Source organism: Oncorhynchus clarkii, chromosome 17, assembly GCF_045791955.1.
Source record: "Oncorhynchus clarkii lewisi isolate Uvic-CL-2024 chromosome 17, UVic_Ocla_1.0, whole genome shotgun sequence".
Classification (NCBI taxonomy): domain Eukaryota; kingdom Metazoa; phylum Chordata; class Actinopteri; order Salmoniformes; family Salmonidae; genus Oncorhynchus; species Oncorhynchus clarkii.
This window is the reverse complement of record NC_092163.1, coordinates 17531886-17546309: the sequence shown is the minus strand read 5'-3', so window position 1 is coordinate 17546309 and position 14424 is coordinate 17531886. Positions and strand designations below refer to the sequence as shown.

The 14424-nt window shown below is 43.8% G+C and overlaps 2 protein-coding genes across 2 annotated transcripts; one reads left to right on the top strand and one right to left on the bottom strand.

The window, feature by feature from the left end:
- The first annotated feature begins 620 nt into the window (after window positions 1-620).
- LOC139369610 (zinc finger and BTB domain-containing protein 45-like) lies at window positions 621-5452 on the top strand. Its single transcript, XM_071108870.1, has 7 exons — window positions 621-912; window positions 1749-1849; window positions 2055-3104; window positions 3996-4130; window positions 4361-4510; window positions 4620-4884; window positions 5046-5452. The coding sequence occupies exons 2-7, from the start codon at window positions 1784-1786 to the stop codon at window positions 5450-5452; spliced, it is 2073 nt and encodes a 690-aa protein (XP_070964971.1). The 5' UTR covers window positions 621-912; window positions 1749-1783.
- Window positions 5453-8917: 3465 nt separating this feature from the next.
- On the bottom strand, window positions 8918-13901 carry LOC139369608 (delta-like protein A). The gene is made up of 11 exons (XM_071108865.1): window positions 13833-13901; window positions 13417-13719; window positions 13077-13137; window positions 12703-12960; window positions 11836-11896; window positions 11568-11698; window positions 11147-11316; window positions 10775-10991; window positions 9814-10624; window positions 9581-9704; window positions 8918-9457 (listed from the first exon to the last, which is right to left on the bottom strand). Exons 1-11 carry the CDS (start codon window positions 13884-13886, stop codon window positions 9452-9454), a joined length of 2196 nt encoding a protein of 731 aa, XP_070964966.1. The 5' UTR covers window positions 13887-13901; the 3' UTR covers window positions 8918-9451.
- Between the last annotated feature and the right edge of the window lie 523 nt (window positions 13902-14424).

Sequence of the window (14424 nt, the reverse complement as noted above, 5' to 3'; positions counted from 1 at the left end):
TAGACATGATGTTTAAAATTCCATATAAAACTTAGTTTAGGTAAAGCAGTGGTTCTCGAATGGTTTTGCATCGGGACACAAATTGAGTTGCGATCCAATACTAGCATCACCAAAATGCAATCTGGAAAACTATTTGAAATGCTATATTGATAGTAAATGTACAAATTATAAACTGGGAACAACAGTCCCACCTTTTTTCATTGTCAATCATTCCATGTTGCCCATATTCTTGATGAAGAATGTTAAACTCAATGATTTGAGACCTCTAAATCAGCGAAGTCTAAATAGCGCTGTTAATAACTATATTGAAAATACTGTGATTGAAAAATAGTTCAGATGTTAAATTATTAAAACATATAGGTTCATTATAATTTCTACACACGTTCTACTTGGTTTTAGTAGTTTAAGTTCAGACTGCACTATTCTTAATTTACAAATAATACAATTATAATATTTATTTTTTACTCAAGACACTCGCGACCCTTTCAAAACCTAAGTCGCGACCAACCAGTTGAGAATCAGTGAGCTAAATCATTAACGTTACAATTATGCACCACATGTAGCTAACCATCCATATATATACAGATCTGTGTGTGATTCTGCACAAAGTCTGTGCAGTCACTGGCACTGTTTTTGCAGCAGAAATATTGGAGGAATACGCGCTAATTCTAACTGTTAGATATTTGTTTACAGAAATGCATGCATATTAATATACTCGTATTATTATCGCTGCACACTGCAGATATGTAAATACGGTAGAATAATTGTCGATAGACGAAATAGGTCGAAGAGCAATGCAAGAAGGCTGTGCTAGCCAGGAAGCTAACTAGCTAGCTAACGTTAGTTTGTAGCTAGCTTGCGATTTTCAACCAGTGGCCAGCTAGTCAAGTTAGCCATGCTAATTGAATCGTGGTAGGTGTCAGCTTTGGTTATTGGAATTTATTGTAATGTCAATAAATTTCTACAAACCACATGCTCGTAGTTCATGCAAATGCACACCGAATATGTTTGTGTGCTCACGAGACTGAATTCGTAAAGGAGAATGTCAACCTACATAACATTGGCTTGATAGCTAGCTAGCCTATGGTAGCATTTACTGTGACAATTTGACAGTTATTTGCCTGTCTGGTTGCATATATATTTTTGTCTGAGATAGGCCTATTGACATAGCTATGTCTTACGAAATATAATATAATGATGCATTACATTTATATCATCGACATTATTGCAATTCACACATACCGCTCTTTCCACTGTCACTCAACCACACAACAAGGGCTTTAGCTAGCTATGCAGATCATTATTTTAAAAAATTATCATCATGCGCTGTTGTCTGTCCCACGCGCCCACTTATTCCCGCCCTTATAAATCACTTGCCTTGTCCAATCAGGCATGTTACTGTGGTCATTTGTGTGTAACCTTTATTTAACTAGGCATGTCAGTTAAGAACAAATTCTTATTTAAAATGATGGCCTTGGGAACAGTGCCTTGTTCAGGAGCAGAACGACACATTTTTAACTTCGGGATTCGAGCTAGCAACCTTTTGGTTATTGGGCCAACACTCTAACCACTAGGCTACATGCCCCATTTAGTACAGGCCACTGCCACCTGCTAATTATTTGCTATTAATTGTAATTTTGTACCTGTGGGATAAAAACAAAATATTGTAAGGATTTAGCTAGATCAGTTATATTATGTTACAGCACATACAATACTCTTGTTGAACATAATTTTATCTTTGCTTCCAGCGGGGTTGCACTGAGAGCTTGAGGTGACTGACTGCATGGTTAGGGGTGCCCTGCAAGGCTGCCAAGGAAACCCACTCCACCAAAGCAGGTGCATCACTCAGGTAACCTCACACATCCTATTATACCTCCTGACACAGTGGATACAACTTCATTACCTCTAAGCAGCCCAATGAGTATTTAAGGGGAGGCACCCGGCCCCGCAGTGGCCCATGCTCCGTACCCCCTTCCCTCCCTGCCTTCCCTCCCCTTCAAGCTGATTCAGAGCCGACAGACACTCTTCCAACCCACCCCGTCCCTCATCCTCAGGCCATGGCTGCGGGCACGGAGACGGTGCACTACATCCACCTGCACAACTCCAGCCAGTCTGTTCTGGAGGCTTTACGGACGCAGCGGCGTGAGGGCCTCTTCTGCGATGTGACGGTGCGCATCCACGACGCCTCGCTGCGTGCCCATGCCTGCGTGCTGGCCGCTGGCAGCCCCTTCTTCCAGGACAAGCTGCTGCTGGGCCACTCTGAGATCTCGGTGCCGCCGCTGGTCCCCGCTGAGACGGTGAAGCAGCTGGTGGATTTTATGTACAGCGGCTCGCTGGTGGTGGTGCAGTCGCAGGCCCTCTGCATCCTCACCGCCGCCAGCATCCTGCAGATTAAGACGGTCATCGACGAGTGCACCCAGATCATCTCCCAGAGGAAGGTGGCTGCTGCTGCGGCCGCCGCAGCAAGTGGAGGAGGAGGGGGGATGACAGCTGGGGTCCTGCCCAAGCAGGAGGAGCGGGGAGGGGGTAAAGGGAGGGACAGCGGTGGTGGTTGTATTGGTGGGGGTGGGGGTTACCAGAGCTTCTCGAACTTCGCCTTGGGGGACTGCGGGGCGAGCAACATGGTCACAGGCCTGGGCGGAGCAAACTTGAATGTTAATGTTAGTGAGAGCGGCCCAGGAGGCGCCCTGGAGCAGGCTAACCCAGCGGGGCTGATGGCTCTAGCTGACATGGGCAGCCCCGGGGCCCTGTGTGGGGCTGACGGGCTAAGCTCAGGGGCCGCCGGGGTCCTCATGAAGAACTCAAATTGCACCCAGGATGTGAGGTACAAGCTGAGAGACCTGCTAGCGGCAACCGCTAACGGCGCCAATGCTGGAAGCTCAGGGAATCTCTCGGTCGGCTGCAGCTCTGGTGTCAGCAGCGTGGACAGCATTGGCCGGGACAGTATCCGCAGCAACGCGGCTGACCTCTCGGAGGAGCTTGTGGGGATGGACAGATACTGCGAGGAGGAGGAGATGGATGGACATCACAGAGGGAGAGACTTGGACAGAGACAGAGGGGCAGGAGGACACAGCCGCAAGCAGAGGCAGCCACTCAGGCTTCAGGTAAGTTCCCAATGGTTACAGTTGTAAGGCAGGCAGATATGCAGCCAGACATCATAAAGTGAATAAAGCAGGACTTCTAGACGGCAATTACTCTCATTGTGTCATTGCTGGGAATTAAGCTATAGATCTGAACGTGTCAGCAATAAACATAATTGAAAGGAAGTTGCTGTCCAGAAGTCTTATATTAGGCTATCCTCCTAGTTAATGTTCCATGGACTGATTAAACAGTGAACACCCCTTCTATGGGTCATTAAACATGTTAAGTTTTGGATGGAGTGCCAACTAGCACCTCTTTTTAGTTGTTGTTACATTGTACCTAAGCCAATTATGTATACTTAGAAAAAACGGTTCCAAAAGGGTTCTTCGGCTGTCCACATAGGGGAGCCCTTTTTGTTCCAGGTAGAAAGAACCCTTTTGGGTTCAATGTAGAACATGTAACCCAAAAGGGTTTGAAGAACCCTTTTAGGTTCTAAATTGCACCTTTTTTCTTAATTTGTCCATTGAGAAATTGATATCTAAGCAATAGATGGTATATGGCCAATATTCTACAGCTAAGGGCTGTTCTTATGCACAATGTAACGCATAGTGCCTGGATACAGCCCTTAGCTGTGGTATATTGGCCATATACTACAAACCCCCAAGGTGCCTTATTGCTATTATAAACTGGTTTCCAACATAATTAGAACATTAAACAAGTATTTTTTGTCATACCCGTGGTATACGGTCTGATAAACCACGGCTTTCAGCCAATCAGCATGCAGGGCTCGAACGACCCGGTTTATAATTGTCTTTTTACTGTCTTCACATTCCTGACCATACACCACAGTTTGACACATAAATTTTAGACTCTATACTCTAATTGACTATATATGTTTCTTTACCTTCTCTTAGGTTCTTGTAGGAGAGGAAGTGGTGGTGAAGGATGAAGGCGTGCAGGAGCCGGATGGAGGGGTCTTCGGCTTGGAGGAGGGAAGACGTGTTGAAGGGCAGGAGGGCACACAGGAATCCATGGCAACCTTCGGCCAGGTGAGTCTTGTTTTGTCCTAGACAGCAACTTGTTGTTGGTGCATGGTGCTGGCAAAAAATACCAGGGTTGTGGGTTCAAAATTCGTATGGGCTGCATGTTCGGAATCTGTAAATTGCTTTGGATAAAAGTGTCTATTCTCATTATTTTATCATTATCACAGCTTTATTTCAAGGTTATGTATTAGGGCTAATTAAGTTAGTTAAGTGAATTTTGTCTCTCTGTCTTACAGGAGGGTGTGTTCTATGATGAGGCTGGAGTTTTCTCCCCCGAGGCTTTCTGGCCCCAGAACGAGCCGGCTCAGGCCATGTCCTTCAACCCCAGAGGAAGAGGAAACAAGCTACTGTCTCCATCTACCTCCTCACAGTCCATCAACAATCAGGTCAGTTACAAATGTAAACATCGTTTTAAAATAGTTATTGCAACAATTTGTAGACTTTAATCATGAAAGTCGTTGGTGGCCATTATTTCAATTCCTGTTTCCCTTTCAGCTACTTTTTCAGTACCCAGTCAGCCAATCACAGCCATCAGCCTCATTCTTTGTGGGCGGACCGATGGTGATTGACAGCATGGCAGGAACGGAGCACAGCCAACAGGCTCCGCCCCCGGCACCAATGACCCCTGCTCTGTCAACCTGTGGCACGCCAGGCCCCTCCCCTTCCTCCCAGGGTTCTGAGACGTCCTTCGACTGCACTCATTGTGGGAAATCGTTACGTTCCAGGAAGAACTACAGCAAGCACATGTTCATACACTCCGGTAGGCCACCACTTTCTATATATACTAGTTACTATCACTTCCTTCAAAACGTTTACTGTTCATGATTGTTGTATACACATGTTAAAACTCCACATAACAGATAGTGTCTCTGATACACATGTCACACTAACAGATCCTATTTTCTGTTGTGTGTGCCTCAGGTCAAAAGCCTCATCAGTGCAGCATCTGCTGGCGCTCCTTCTCCCTGCGCGACTACCTCCTCAAGCACATGGTGGTGCACACGGGCGTGCGCGCCTTCCAGTGCTCTGTGTGCGGCAAGCGCTTCACACAGAAGAGCTCACTCAACGTGCATATGCGCACGCACCGGGCCGAGCGCACCTTCCAGTGCACCGTGTGCCACCGGGCCTTCACCCACCGCACCCTGCTGGAGCGCCATGCCCTGCAACACGCCCACCACGGGGCCACCCAGGGCCAAGGGCAGGGACAGGGCCTCCTGGAGACCCCCAAACACAGCCCTCCAGCCCTGGCAGGGCCCTCGGGCATGTGCGGCCCAGCTGGGATGGGCGGCACCATGACCAACATGCCCAGCCACGGGCCTCCCTCCTAGAGGGGGGGGGGGGGGGGGCAGGCAGGCAGGCAATCTCAAACTGATCCATCACCCCTATCCTGGAGCCCTTTTCTGATCCGAGAGGATTGCTAGTTATGAGCAACATGGTGGATGCTCCATCTAGACCTATTGGAGGCTGGATGGAGTTTGTGCCATATTTCTCACACCTATGAAGCCCTTGCAGATATGCAAGAGGGAGTTGCCAATGATGGAAAAAATGGGAGATAATTGGTTTGGGATTGGGGAAGAAAAAGAGAGGAAAAGGGAGAGAGGCAGAAAGCTGTTGGAGACTAATTGCTGGAGATTGAAGGGAGGACATGTAGGAGGGGTGAGAAAGAGAAAGACAGAAAAGGAAAAGGGAGAGAGAAAGCAAAACAAGCCACGGCTAGAAAAAGAGTGCAGGGTGATGAACCGATGAAGAAGAGAGCGAATGAATCAATGAGTTACCATCATACATCAAGACGACATAGGAACACTATTACATGCAGGAGGCACTGGACGATCCAGGATCATATACCTCTAAACAGGAAGAGACAAGAAATGAATTAAGGACACAACTTTTATTTTGAAATGTGACAAATGTTTCAGCATGTTTTACACACCTCAAAGAATACCTCGGCGGTCCAAAGACAGGCATTATGCTACACATGTTTAATAGCTACTTCAAACAGCAAAACAGTGGGAACTAAAGCTACCTGAAATCCCTTCCTTTTAAAACCTTTGACAAAACCATTGAATTGACATAATATTCCTTTACATTGTCGATATGAGTTTATTTGTCGCTCATTTGTGATTTATTGATGAAGATGAAAACAATAAGGCAATTAATTAAAAAAGTGAAAAGGGATCTTTCAACTATAAGTGACACTTTTTGGGATAAATTAGAAAATCTGTACTTTTATCAGGCTTTTTAATCCATGTGTATGGGGTTATGTGTGCTTTTGGGGCACTTGCAAATGAATGGGAAGGTTTGTTGCTGTGAACTATAAAAATGTTCTCCAACGGCTTCATTTAATACTTAATGAAAAAAAAAATATTGTAACGAAATAAATCATGAGGAAAATACAATCACCCAGAGTGGAATTTAATTACCACGTTAATATTTATTAAAATTTGACAATGATACTATGCACAATACATTTTTGCACATTGTGTAATTTAATTCAGCTTTATATGTTGTCCTACCCTAGATATTTGACATTAGAAAAATATATTTGCCCTAAGATTACCAATGTATATTATATCATGGAGATCTTAAAATATTTAGTCTTTTGTTTCCAACCTCCCACCTTAAAGGTGATTTTAGATATGCAGTAAATAGACACTCCTAAACATAAAGGGCAACTGAGCCAGTAAGACCAGTAATACCCCTTTAAGATCCCTTCTGGTCCTCAATATACATTTTACATAAAATGTCCCCCACAATGAAGAAACATTCTACTTGATCAGGATGATCTCCTTGAGCTACACACTGTTCTGATAATGGGAATCTGTTAAAGCCCTGTTAATAGGAAGTTGACATGATTTATAGATCAGTTAAATCTGTTCTGCATATAGTTCCGGCCAACCCTTGTGAACAAACAGGTGATTAGGCTGTTCCAGAGATTTTCATATCCTCAGCAACTCAAATGTTTCTAGTACATTTTGTCTGAGGTGGACCTGTGTACAGTACTGTATTATGTGTGCTTAAAGCCATGTCAGAAGAACGCAACCATTATTGTAATGATGTACTGTGTTTTGCATTTTTTTATTTAGCTTTCTTTGAGTGAAGGGGATGATAAATGTCTTCTTTCTTTTTTTTGTGCAAATTTGAATATAACTGCAAGTCAAATATGTCATAATAGAATATGTAATTTTATAAAGCACCAATCATGCTATGTATACCACATGTTTTATGTATGGAAAAGCTAAAAGGCATGATATAACTTTTTATGAAAAATTACATGTACGTACTTCAATGGCTTTATTGAATTTTAAAACATGATTTTAAACATTTCTTTCTCCAAATAAAGTATGGCTACAAGCCAACTTGTTGTCCTACAGTTGATTATTTGACCAAAAGGTATAGGGGGTTAAAACAAGCGTATGTATTCTTATCAAAATACTTTTGAATATCTTTTGTTTTAGGTTTGGTTTTATCCCATACTAAAAACAAGTAATACATTTTGCTGTTGACCAATTTCACAGTTTTCTGTTAAGTCTACATCCCCTCGATCCTAACCAATTTATATGAAAGACAATATAAAATGCTTGCTTTTCTTAAATGCTATAGATAATCTTTTTCTTTCCAGATTGAGCATTTGAAGGTCTGGCTGGTAGTGCCGGAACTCTGGCCAGAAGGCATCTGTTACTCAACAACATCTGTTCCTGTTACTCTCTTTTTTTCCCAGCATGCCGAGGGACACACAGGCTCTCCCAAGGGTGGCCTTTTGTGTGGCCCCATTGTCAATTCCATCATTGTCTACTGCTGAAGTCTGTTCCCATGATGCCACGAGGCAGGCTATAGTATACCCGCCTTTAGAGGCCAACCTTAGGGGTGACAATTTACAGTTACTTTATTGTGTCCCAACTTTTTGGGCTTAAAACAAATATGATTTCTTTGCTGGGCTATTAAGGAATCAAACGTGTAGGAAATAGAAAAATGTTAGAATCAATGGGGGAAGTAAAAAAATCTGATTTTTGAAGAATTTGACTACAGATATCATCAAATATTATAGTAGATGTATTATAAAGCATATTCAACAAGAAAAACTGGGTGTTTGTCAGTGTTGTGAACTGAACATTCATCAATAGTTTACATTGTTTCTTGCGTCATATAAGGATGTTTTAAAAAAAGCATTAGTTTGCATTTATCACCTTTTTCCATCGGAGTAGTACATCAAGCGTGGGGACATTGTTTTTTATGAATAGCCCCCGTTGGTCTCCACGGAAACACTTTCAACTCCTGGCAGTGACCAACAGCATCGGCATAGAATAGCCCACCATGGGGTAGACAACAGATGTTACTGATTAACTTTCCTCACAGAACCCAAAGAATGGCTAGGCATGGGCTGACAAAACCACAGTCACACAAAAAAGTTGTACTTTCAATTATATTTATTCATTAAAAAACAGTAGCAGAGGCAGTAACAATAATAAAATGTTGTACAATCCCTCTTACTTTAAATAACATTTCTTTAAAACAAATTCCTTGACCTGAAGTGCCTTTGCAAATATCAGCATTAAAAAATGTATTTAAATATTCATAACATAGCAAATATACAATATAATTAAAAAATAATAATAATACAAAATGCTTAAATTAAATTAAATTATACAACTTTAAATCATACGTCTTTTTTTAATTATACAACTTATTTTAATTTTTTACAAATGGACAAAATCCGTATCAAAGCAAAAAAAGATTTTAACAAAGTTTTCATCTCCCAAAACAATCAATACAATGTCATAAATTGTTCGGGGGGCTTTGAAACAACACACTTCAGTTTTACACAGTGATATAGTATACGTAGTACAGTCCTCACAGGTCTAGAGATTGGATCAGAATCCATGTTAACAGCCTTGTACAGGCCAGTATGGCCAAACATCCACCTTTTGATGCAGTTCATGTGCTCAGCAACAGCTTGTGGGGATAAAGAAAAGGGCTGGGTGCAAATGTTGCAAAAACTTCAAACCTACGTTTCTGTTACAACCGAAACCGAAGACATCGTACATCACCTCTATCATGACGGTTTGTCCATTTTTCGATCTCGTTATAAAAACTTTGCTTGAGGTCGCTTTGAAAGGTAAAAAAGTTTTGCCCCACCGATTCCTAACCCACAGGCCTGCACTTATTTTCCAGTAGAGAACCAGCTCACTCTGAATATCAGTTAAACGTCTCAGTATCAGCAGCAGTCTCAAGGCGGGACACCTCCCCCTAGGGTTAGAGCAGCATTTAAAGGAGTATAAAAACTCTCCCATAGAGCAAATGAGCAACGGACAGCCTATTGGTGGCTTGCGTTACACCTATGGAGACAAGACAGAAACAAAATGGGCATAACTTGTTGTTTACAAAGCTCGTAGGGAAATGCAGTGACTTTATCAAACAATTATAAATGAGGAAAAGTGAAGTGAAGTATCCAAACTCACCTCAGTTGCAATTATACATTCGTCCTTCTCCTCCGACATGACAAACACGGATTTGTACTTGGTGTCTGCACATGCGGACATTTCTGGAAGTTTCATTTCATTTCTTGAAGTTTCTGATGTGTCACTGTTGGAAGAGAGACAAAGATCCATATTAGTCATCTGACATTCAAATGATTTTTAGATTTTTTTCATGTTATATGATTACATCTATTATCTTATTGTGTGTTCTTTACCTTTTTAAATGTTTGCTGCGTTTATTTCTGCACTCCTCATACTCAAAACTCGAGTCCAAAGCTTGGCATTTCTCTTCGCAAACTGAGGCCTCCAAGCTCAGCATTGACTCTTTGGCCACCTGCTCGTACTTCACCTCATGCACAAGGTTATAGTCCGCCGGCGGGTGGCGGCTCTTGTAGCTGCTCCGACACGACGGCGATGGTCCGTCCATGTCGGCATCGCTTCCGAAGTCCATTTTCTTATTGATGTTCTTGACACCTGGCTGTGGCCCGAGCCCTACGACGCTTACAGACAGGTCCTTATCACCCCGGTGACAGTTATTGGTCAGGTTGTTTATGGTCTCACCTTCGCTGACGTCGCCCTGGCTACCACGCAGCACCTTGTTGCGAACGCAGCCAACCAGCACTGCACACCCTGCTAGCACAAGCAGCACCAGAGCTGTCCCAGACCCCACCGCCATCCAGGGGATCTCCGAGCCTCGGATAGCTGCATGGTCTGGGAGCAGGAACTGGCAGTTGCGGCCACCGTAACCAGGCACGCAAGCGCACACATAGCGGTTGTTCCTCTCGTGGCAGGTGGCGCTGTTGTGGCAAGGGTTGTGCTCACAGCGGCTTATGGGAGAACTGCAGTTGCGGCCCGTGTAGCCCGGGGGGCAGGTGCAGGTGTAGCCATCAAGACCCTCCTGGCATGTACCACCATTTTGGCAGGGGTAGATGGAGCACTCGTTGCCAGTGTGGTCGCAGTTCATGCCTGTGAAGCCATCGGGACACTGGCACAGGTAGGAGTTGACGAGATCCACACACCGGGCACCTAGTGTGAGAGGCAGAGCGATTGGGAATTAATGGGTGGTCAATAATGTGGGGGCAGGCTGTAGTCTGAAAGGTACCTGTTTAAATTTTTAAAAGTACACAAATTGAGATCTGAAAACACATCTGTGTAAGTTGTTCAATTAGCCCTTACCATTAGAGCATGGGCTGGAGGTGCAGTGGTCAATCTTCTTCTCGCAGTTGAAGCCAGCGTAGCCGGTGGGGCACTGGCAGAAGTATCCGCCATCAGGGTTGTCGGCACAGCGGCCTCCGTTGAAGCAGGGACCATCGGCGCAAGTCATGGCGCTCAGCTCGCAGGTGTTGCCGTAGAAACCAGGAGGGCAAGCACAGGCATGCGTGTTCTCCATATCCTTTGAGAAAAAGATTGAAACATAAGCTTAACAAATACATTCCTCCAAAATGCATTAGATCACCATCACAACAACAGTGATTGCCCACATCTTCCAAATCCTTGTTGTAATTGAGTGTACATTTTAACACAATTATGTAATTGTACAGTACTTACAGTGCAGCTTCCTCCATTTCGACAGGGGTTCAGGGTGCATTCGTTGACCTCAATCTCACAAGCATCCCCAGTGAAGCCCGGTCTGCAGGAACAGGTGTAGCTCCCCTGGCCAGTGTTGCTACAAGTGGCTCCATTCATACAGGGCTTGTGGTGAGTGCAGTAGTTCAGATCTGGAGGAGGACAAGCAGCACATGTGGATTAGTCCATTAGTCCCAATGGAACATATGGCAGAACAACAACAGCAGCAGCCCAGCTAATGTCTTTCTGTCACTCTCACGCTTTTTTCTTAAATTTTTTCACATTTTCTCTCACAACACTATCTCTTTGTCACTGTTTGTGTCATCTCTCTAAATCCACCTCTCACCCCCGTCTCTCTCTCCATCCCTCTCGTTCCCCTCCCTCTCTCTCCAGTAGGACTCACCTTGGTTACAGAAGAGGCCTCCCCACCCCTCCTGACAGTTGCACTGCCACGGCTGCTGGCAGGTCCCGTGGAGGCAGCCTGGGTAACGGATGCACTCATCACAGTACCGCCCTTTGAAACCCACTCTGCACCTGTCACACAATAATTACAACACATTGCTTAGAAACCCACTCAAGTTCCTCTTTATGTCACAGATTATTTCTGAAAATATTAACTTGAGGAAGTGTTTTAATAGGTGGAAATCATAGTTGTCTTTTCTCTAACTTACTTGCACTCCCCAGGCTTCTCACAGAAGCCGTGTTCGTCGTCACATCCTGGAAGGCAGAGAGCTACAAAGGAGACAAACATGGGGTAAGAACCATGGCAAAATAAAAACACTTCTTACACATATGCTCTTTGTTAAGTTTGGCTTTGAGCAACAACAAAAAACGTATTGCTTAAATCTGAACAAATTCATTAAAAGGGGGAGCAACTAAACCCATTAGCTGTTTTACCTAAAAAAAAACACTCTCCTTATCACGGTGGAAGAATATTCCGTTTAACATAGTGCATAGAGACAATGGGAGGGTGCACACAGCAAACTCTCTCTCGCTATCCCTCTTTCAGTATAGACCCCTTTTTCATCGCTGTGGGTCAAAACTCTTTTATTCATTCTGTGCACACAACTCCCCCTAATGTCTCGGATTGGGGCAGATAAGAGTGGACAGCTGGTGAGTATGATGCCAGTGCACGACAGCTGCTACATTGTCTACTCTCTCCCCGCAGCTGCCCACTTCAAACAATACCTCACCCGCATAAGCCAATCAGCGGCCAACCCACTCCAAGAGTAACGAATCGGACGTAGCATGTCAATTTATGGCACGCGTGAGATTATTCCGAAAACTTTCCTCCGCCCGATTTGAATAAATAAAGTGGTCGTGTGTGTGGGAGTGTGTGGGCGCGTGGTGTTTTCGTACAAGTTGCCTCCATTTTAAAATGTCTATAGCCACGCCACCTAACATAAAAAAGTAACGTTTATTTAGCTACCATAATAATGTTATTTGACATGAAAAAGTGCCTATATGTAAAACATGAATAACAATCATATTTAGTCAAATATTTCCCCAAAAACACCTGAACATCAAGTTTCACTTACGTTCTGTGCAGTAATGGCCTTTCCACCCGGCGTCACAGACAATCTCTCCGCGCTCTCCACAGGTGAAGTGGCCGAAGGCATCGTCTCGTGGGCGGCAGAATACCGAGCAGCCATCGCCATAGTAGTGCTCATCACAGACAAAGCGGTAGGAGTACCTCAACTCGGTTCTTCCTCCCGTATGCAGGTCCTGAGACCAGTCATCTCCTACCGTCAGATGTCTCTGGGTGGTCATTGTGCTGATAACACGGTCTGGGTTTTCTGCAGATGGAAATAAGAACGGAACTTTAGCGAAATGTGTGTAAATGTAAGTTATCCTTGACTAGATCACACCACGTAAAGCCAAACAACTGTATGACAGTGTATTTTGATCCTACCTATTGAAAGATCGTCTTTGGAGTCGGTGTGCAGAGCTTCAATGATCAGCGAGAACGTCCCCTGAGGACATAAACAAATAGCATCATAAGACAGGTGGCCAACGGAGAAGGGGAACGAGATAGGCCCATCTAACATGTTCTCTATACTAGAAGGTAAAATAAAATTTCGAGACGATAATACAAACATATACAAGACGAACATTTTTATCTATACGTTTAGTCTTGAATAAACCACTCTATATAAATGAACCAACTTGTACACACGGATTTTTAAAGACCTCGTCACTAGAGGTTTATATGAATTACTTGTTTATGAATTAACCCAAGGCAGAGTACTCACCGGCCATGTGAAACCGAAGTTAATTCTGATGGGATTGGTGAATGAACTGTCAGACATGGCTTCCGGAACTTGGAAAGAGTTTGACCCAAGAACAGGCGTTATAGCGCCGCCGTAGTTACAAGGTGGCTCTGGTGATGCGTTTGGCTGATAATGTTTCAGACAGATTCTGAAAAACGTTTTACATTCACACTGTTGCTGATAAACCGACGTCAACCCTCCCTTGCAGCAGTTCATGTTGCCCTGAACCCCTTTCTTGTTCAAAAACTCCTGCAACTTCAGTTCGAAAACTCCTGAACAAAAACCCTGTTGAAATAATTGTATATATTACACAATCATTAACATAGGCTCTGTGATGTAAAATCTTGAAATGGTTATCAATTGAATAGTACGGTAACTGTGTTGTGTAGTTGTCTTACCTTGCATATCAAGACGAGCATAACCGCAACTGTCAGAAGAATAGCGCGCCCCATATTAAATAAATAAAAATAAATAAATATGAAAAAGTATTGGAGCGACTCAGCTCAATTTAGGCTCAATATGCCTCCTTTCAAATCATGTTCTGGGAATGAATCATTGAGCACGCTTCTTCTCTTAAGAGGTATTCTCATCAGTTTCTGATGTCAGCCACGCCGATTTCATTCATGTCCAAGAAACAAAAAGATAATCCAAAATAGATATTGGAACTGCCCTGAACTGTCTTCAAAATTCCGTTACAATGCGATAATCCCACTCCAAAAATTTTAAAAAATAAATAATTGACAGTTTGTTCCCTGTTGAAACGAAGAGGGCAACAAATGTAGGAAATTGCTTTTGTGTGACGTGGTCTATCCCAAGGAAAGAGTTGTCACTGATCCAACATACTTCCCCGCCACCTTCTTCCTTCTTTCCTCAACATGAATTGTGCGTCTGTCTTGAGTGAAGGCCGCCTGCCGCCAGTTTTATATGGGCTGGCGCATGCTAGGGTAATAAGATGCAAATGAGCTCCCCCCCCCCCCCCCCCCCCCCCCC

Excerpts from the sequence above, each read along its gene's own strand:
- LOC139369608 (XM_071108865.1), bottom strand. The coding sequence starts at position 13,886 with ATGGGGCGCGCTATTCTTCTGACAGTTGCGGTTATGCTCGTCTTGATA. Across the intron at positions 11,699-11,835 it reads GAGAAGCCTGGGGAGTGCAA|GTGCAGAGTGGGTTTCAAAG; the intron begins GTAAGTTAGAGA and ends ATTGTGTGACAG. Across the intron at positions 11,317-11,567 it reads AGGCCTCTTCTGTAACCAAG|ATCTGAACTACTGCACTCAC; the intron begins GTGAGTCCTACT and ends GTCCTCCTCCAG.
- LOC139369610 (XM_071108870.1), top strand. The coding sequence starts at position 1,784 with ATGGTTAGGGGTGCCCTGCAAGGCTGCCAAGGAAACCCACTCCACCAA. Across the intron at positions 1,850-2,054 it reads AAAGCAGGTGCATCACTCAG|GCCATGGCTGCGGGCACGGA; the intron begins GTAACCTCACAC and ends CCTCATCCTCAG. Across the intron at positions 4,885-5,045 it reads GCACATGTTCATACACTCCG|GTCAAAAGCCTCATCAGTGC; the intron begins GTAGGCCACCAC and ends TGTGTGCCTCAG.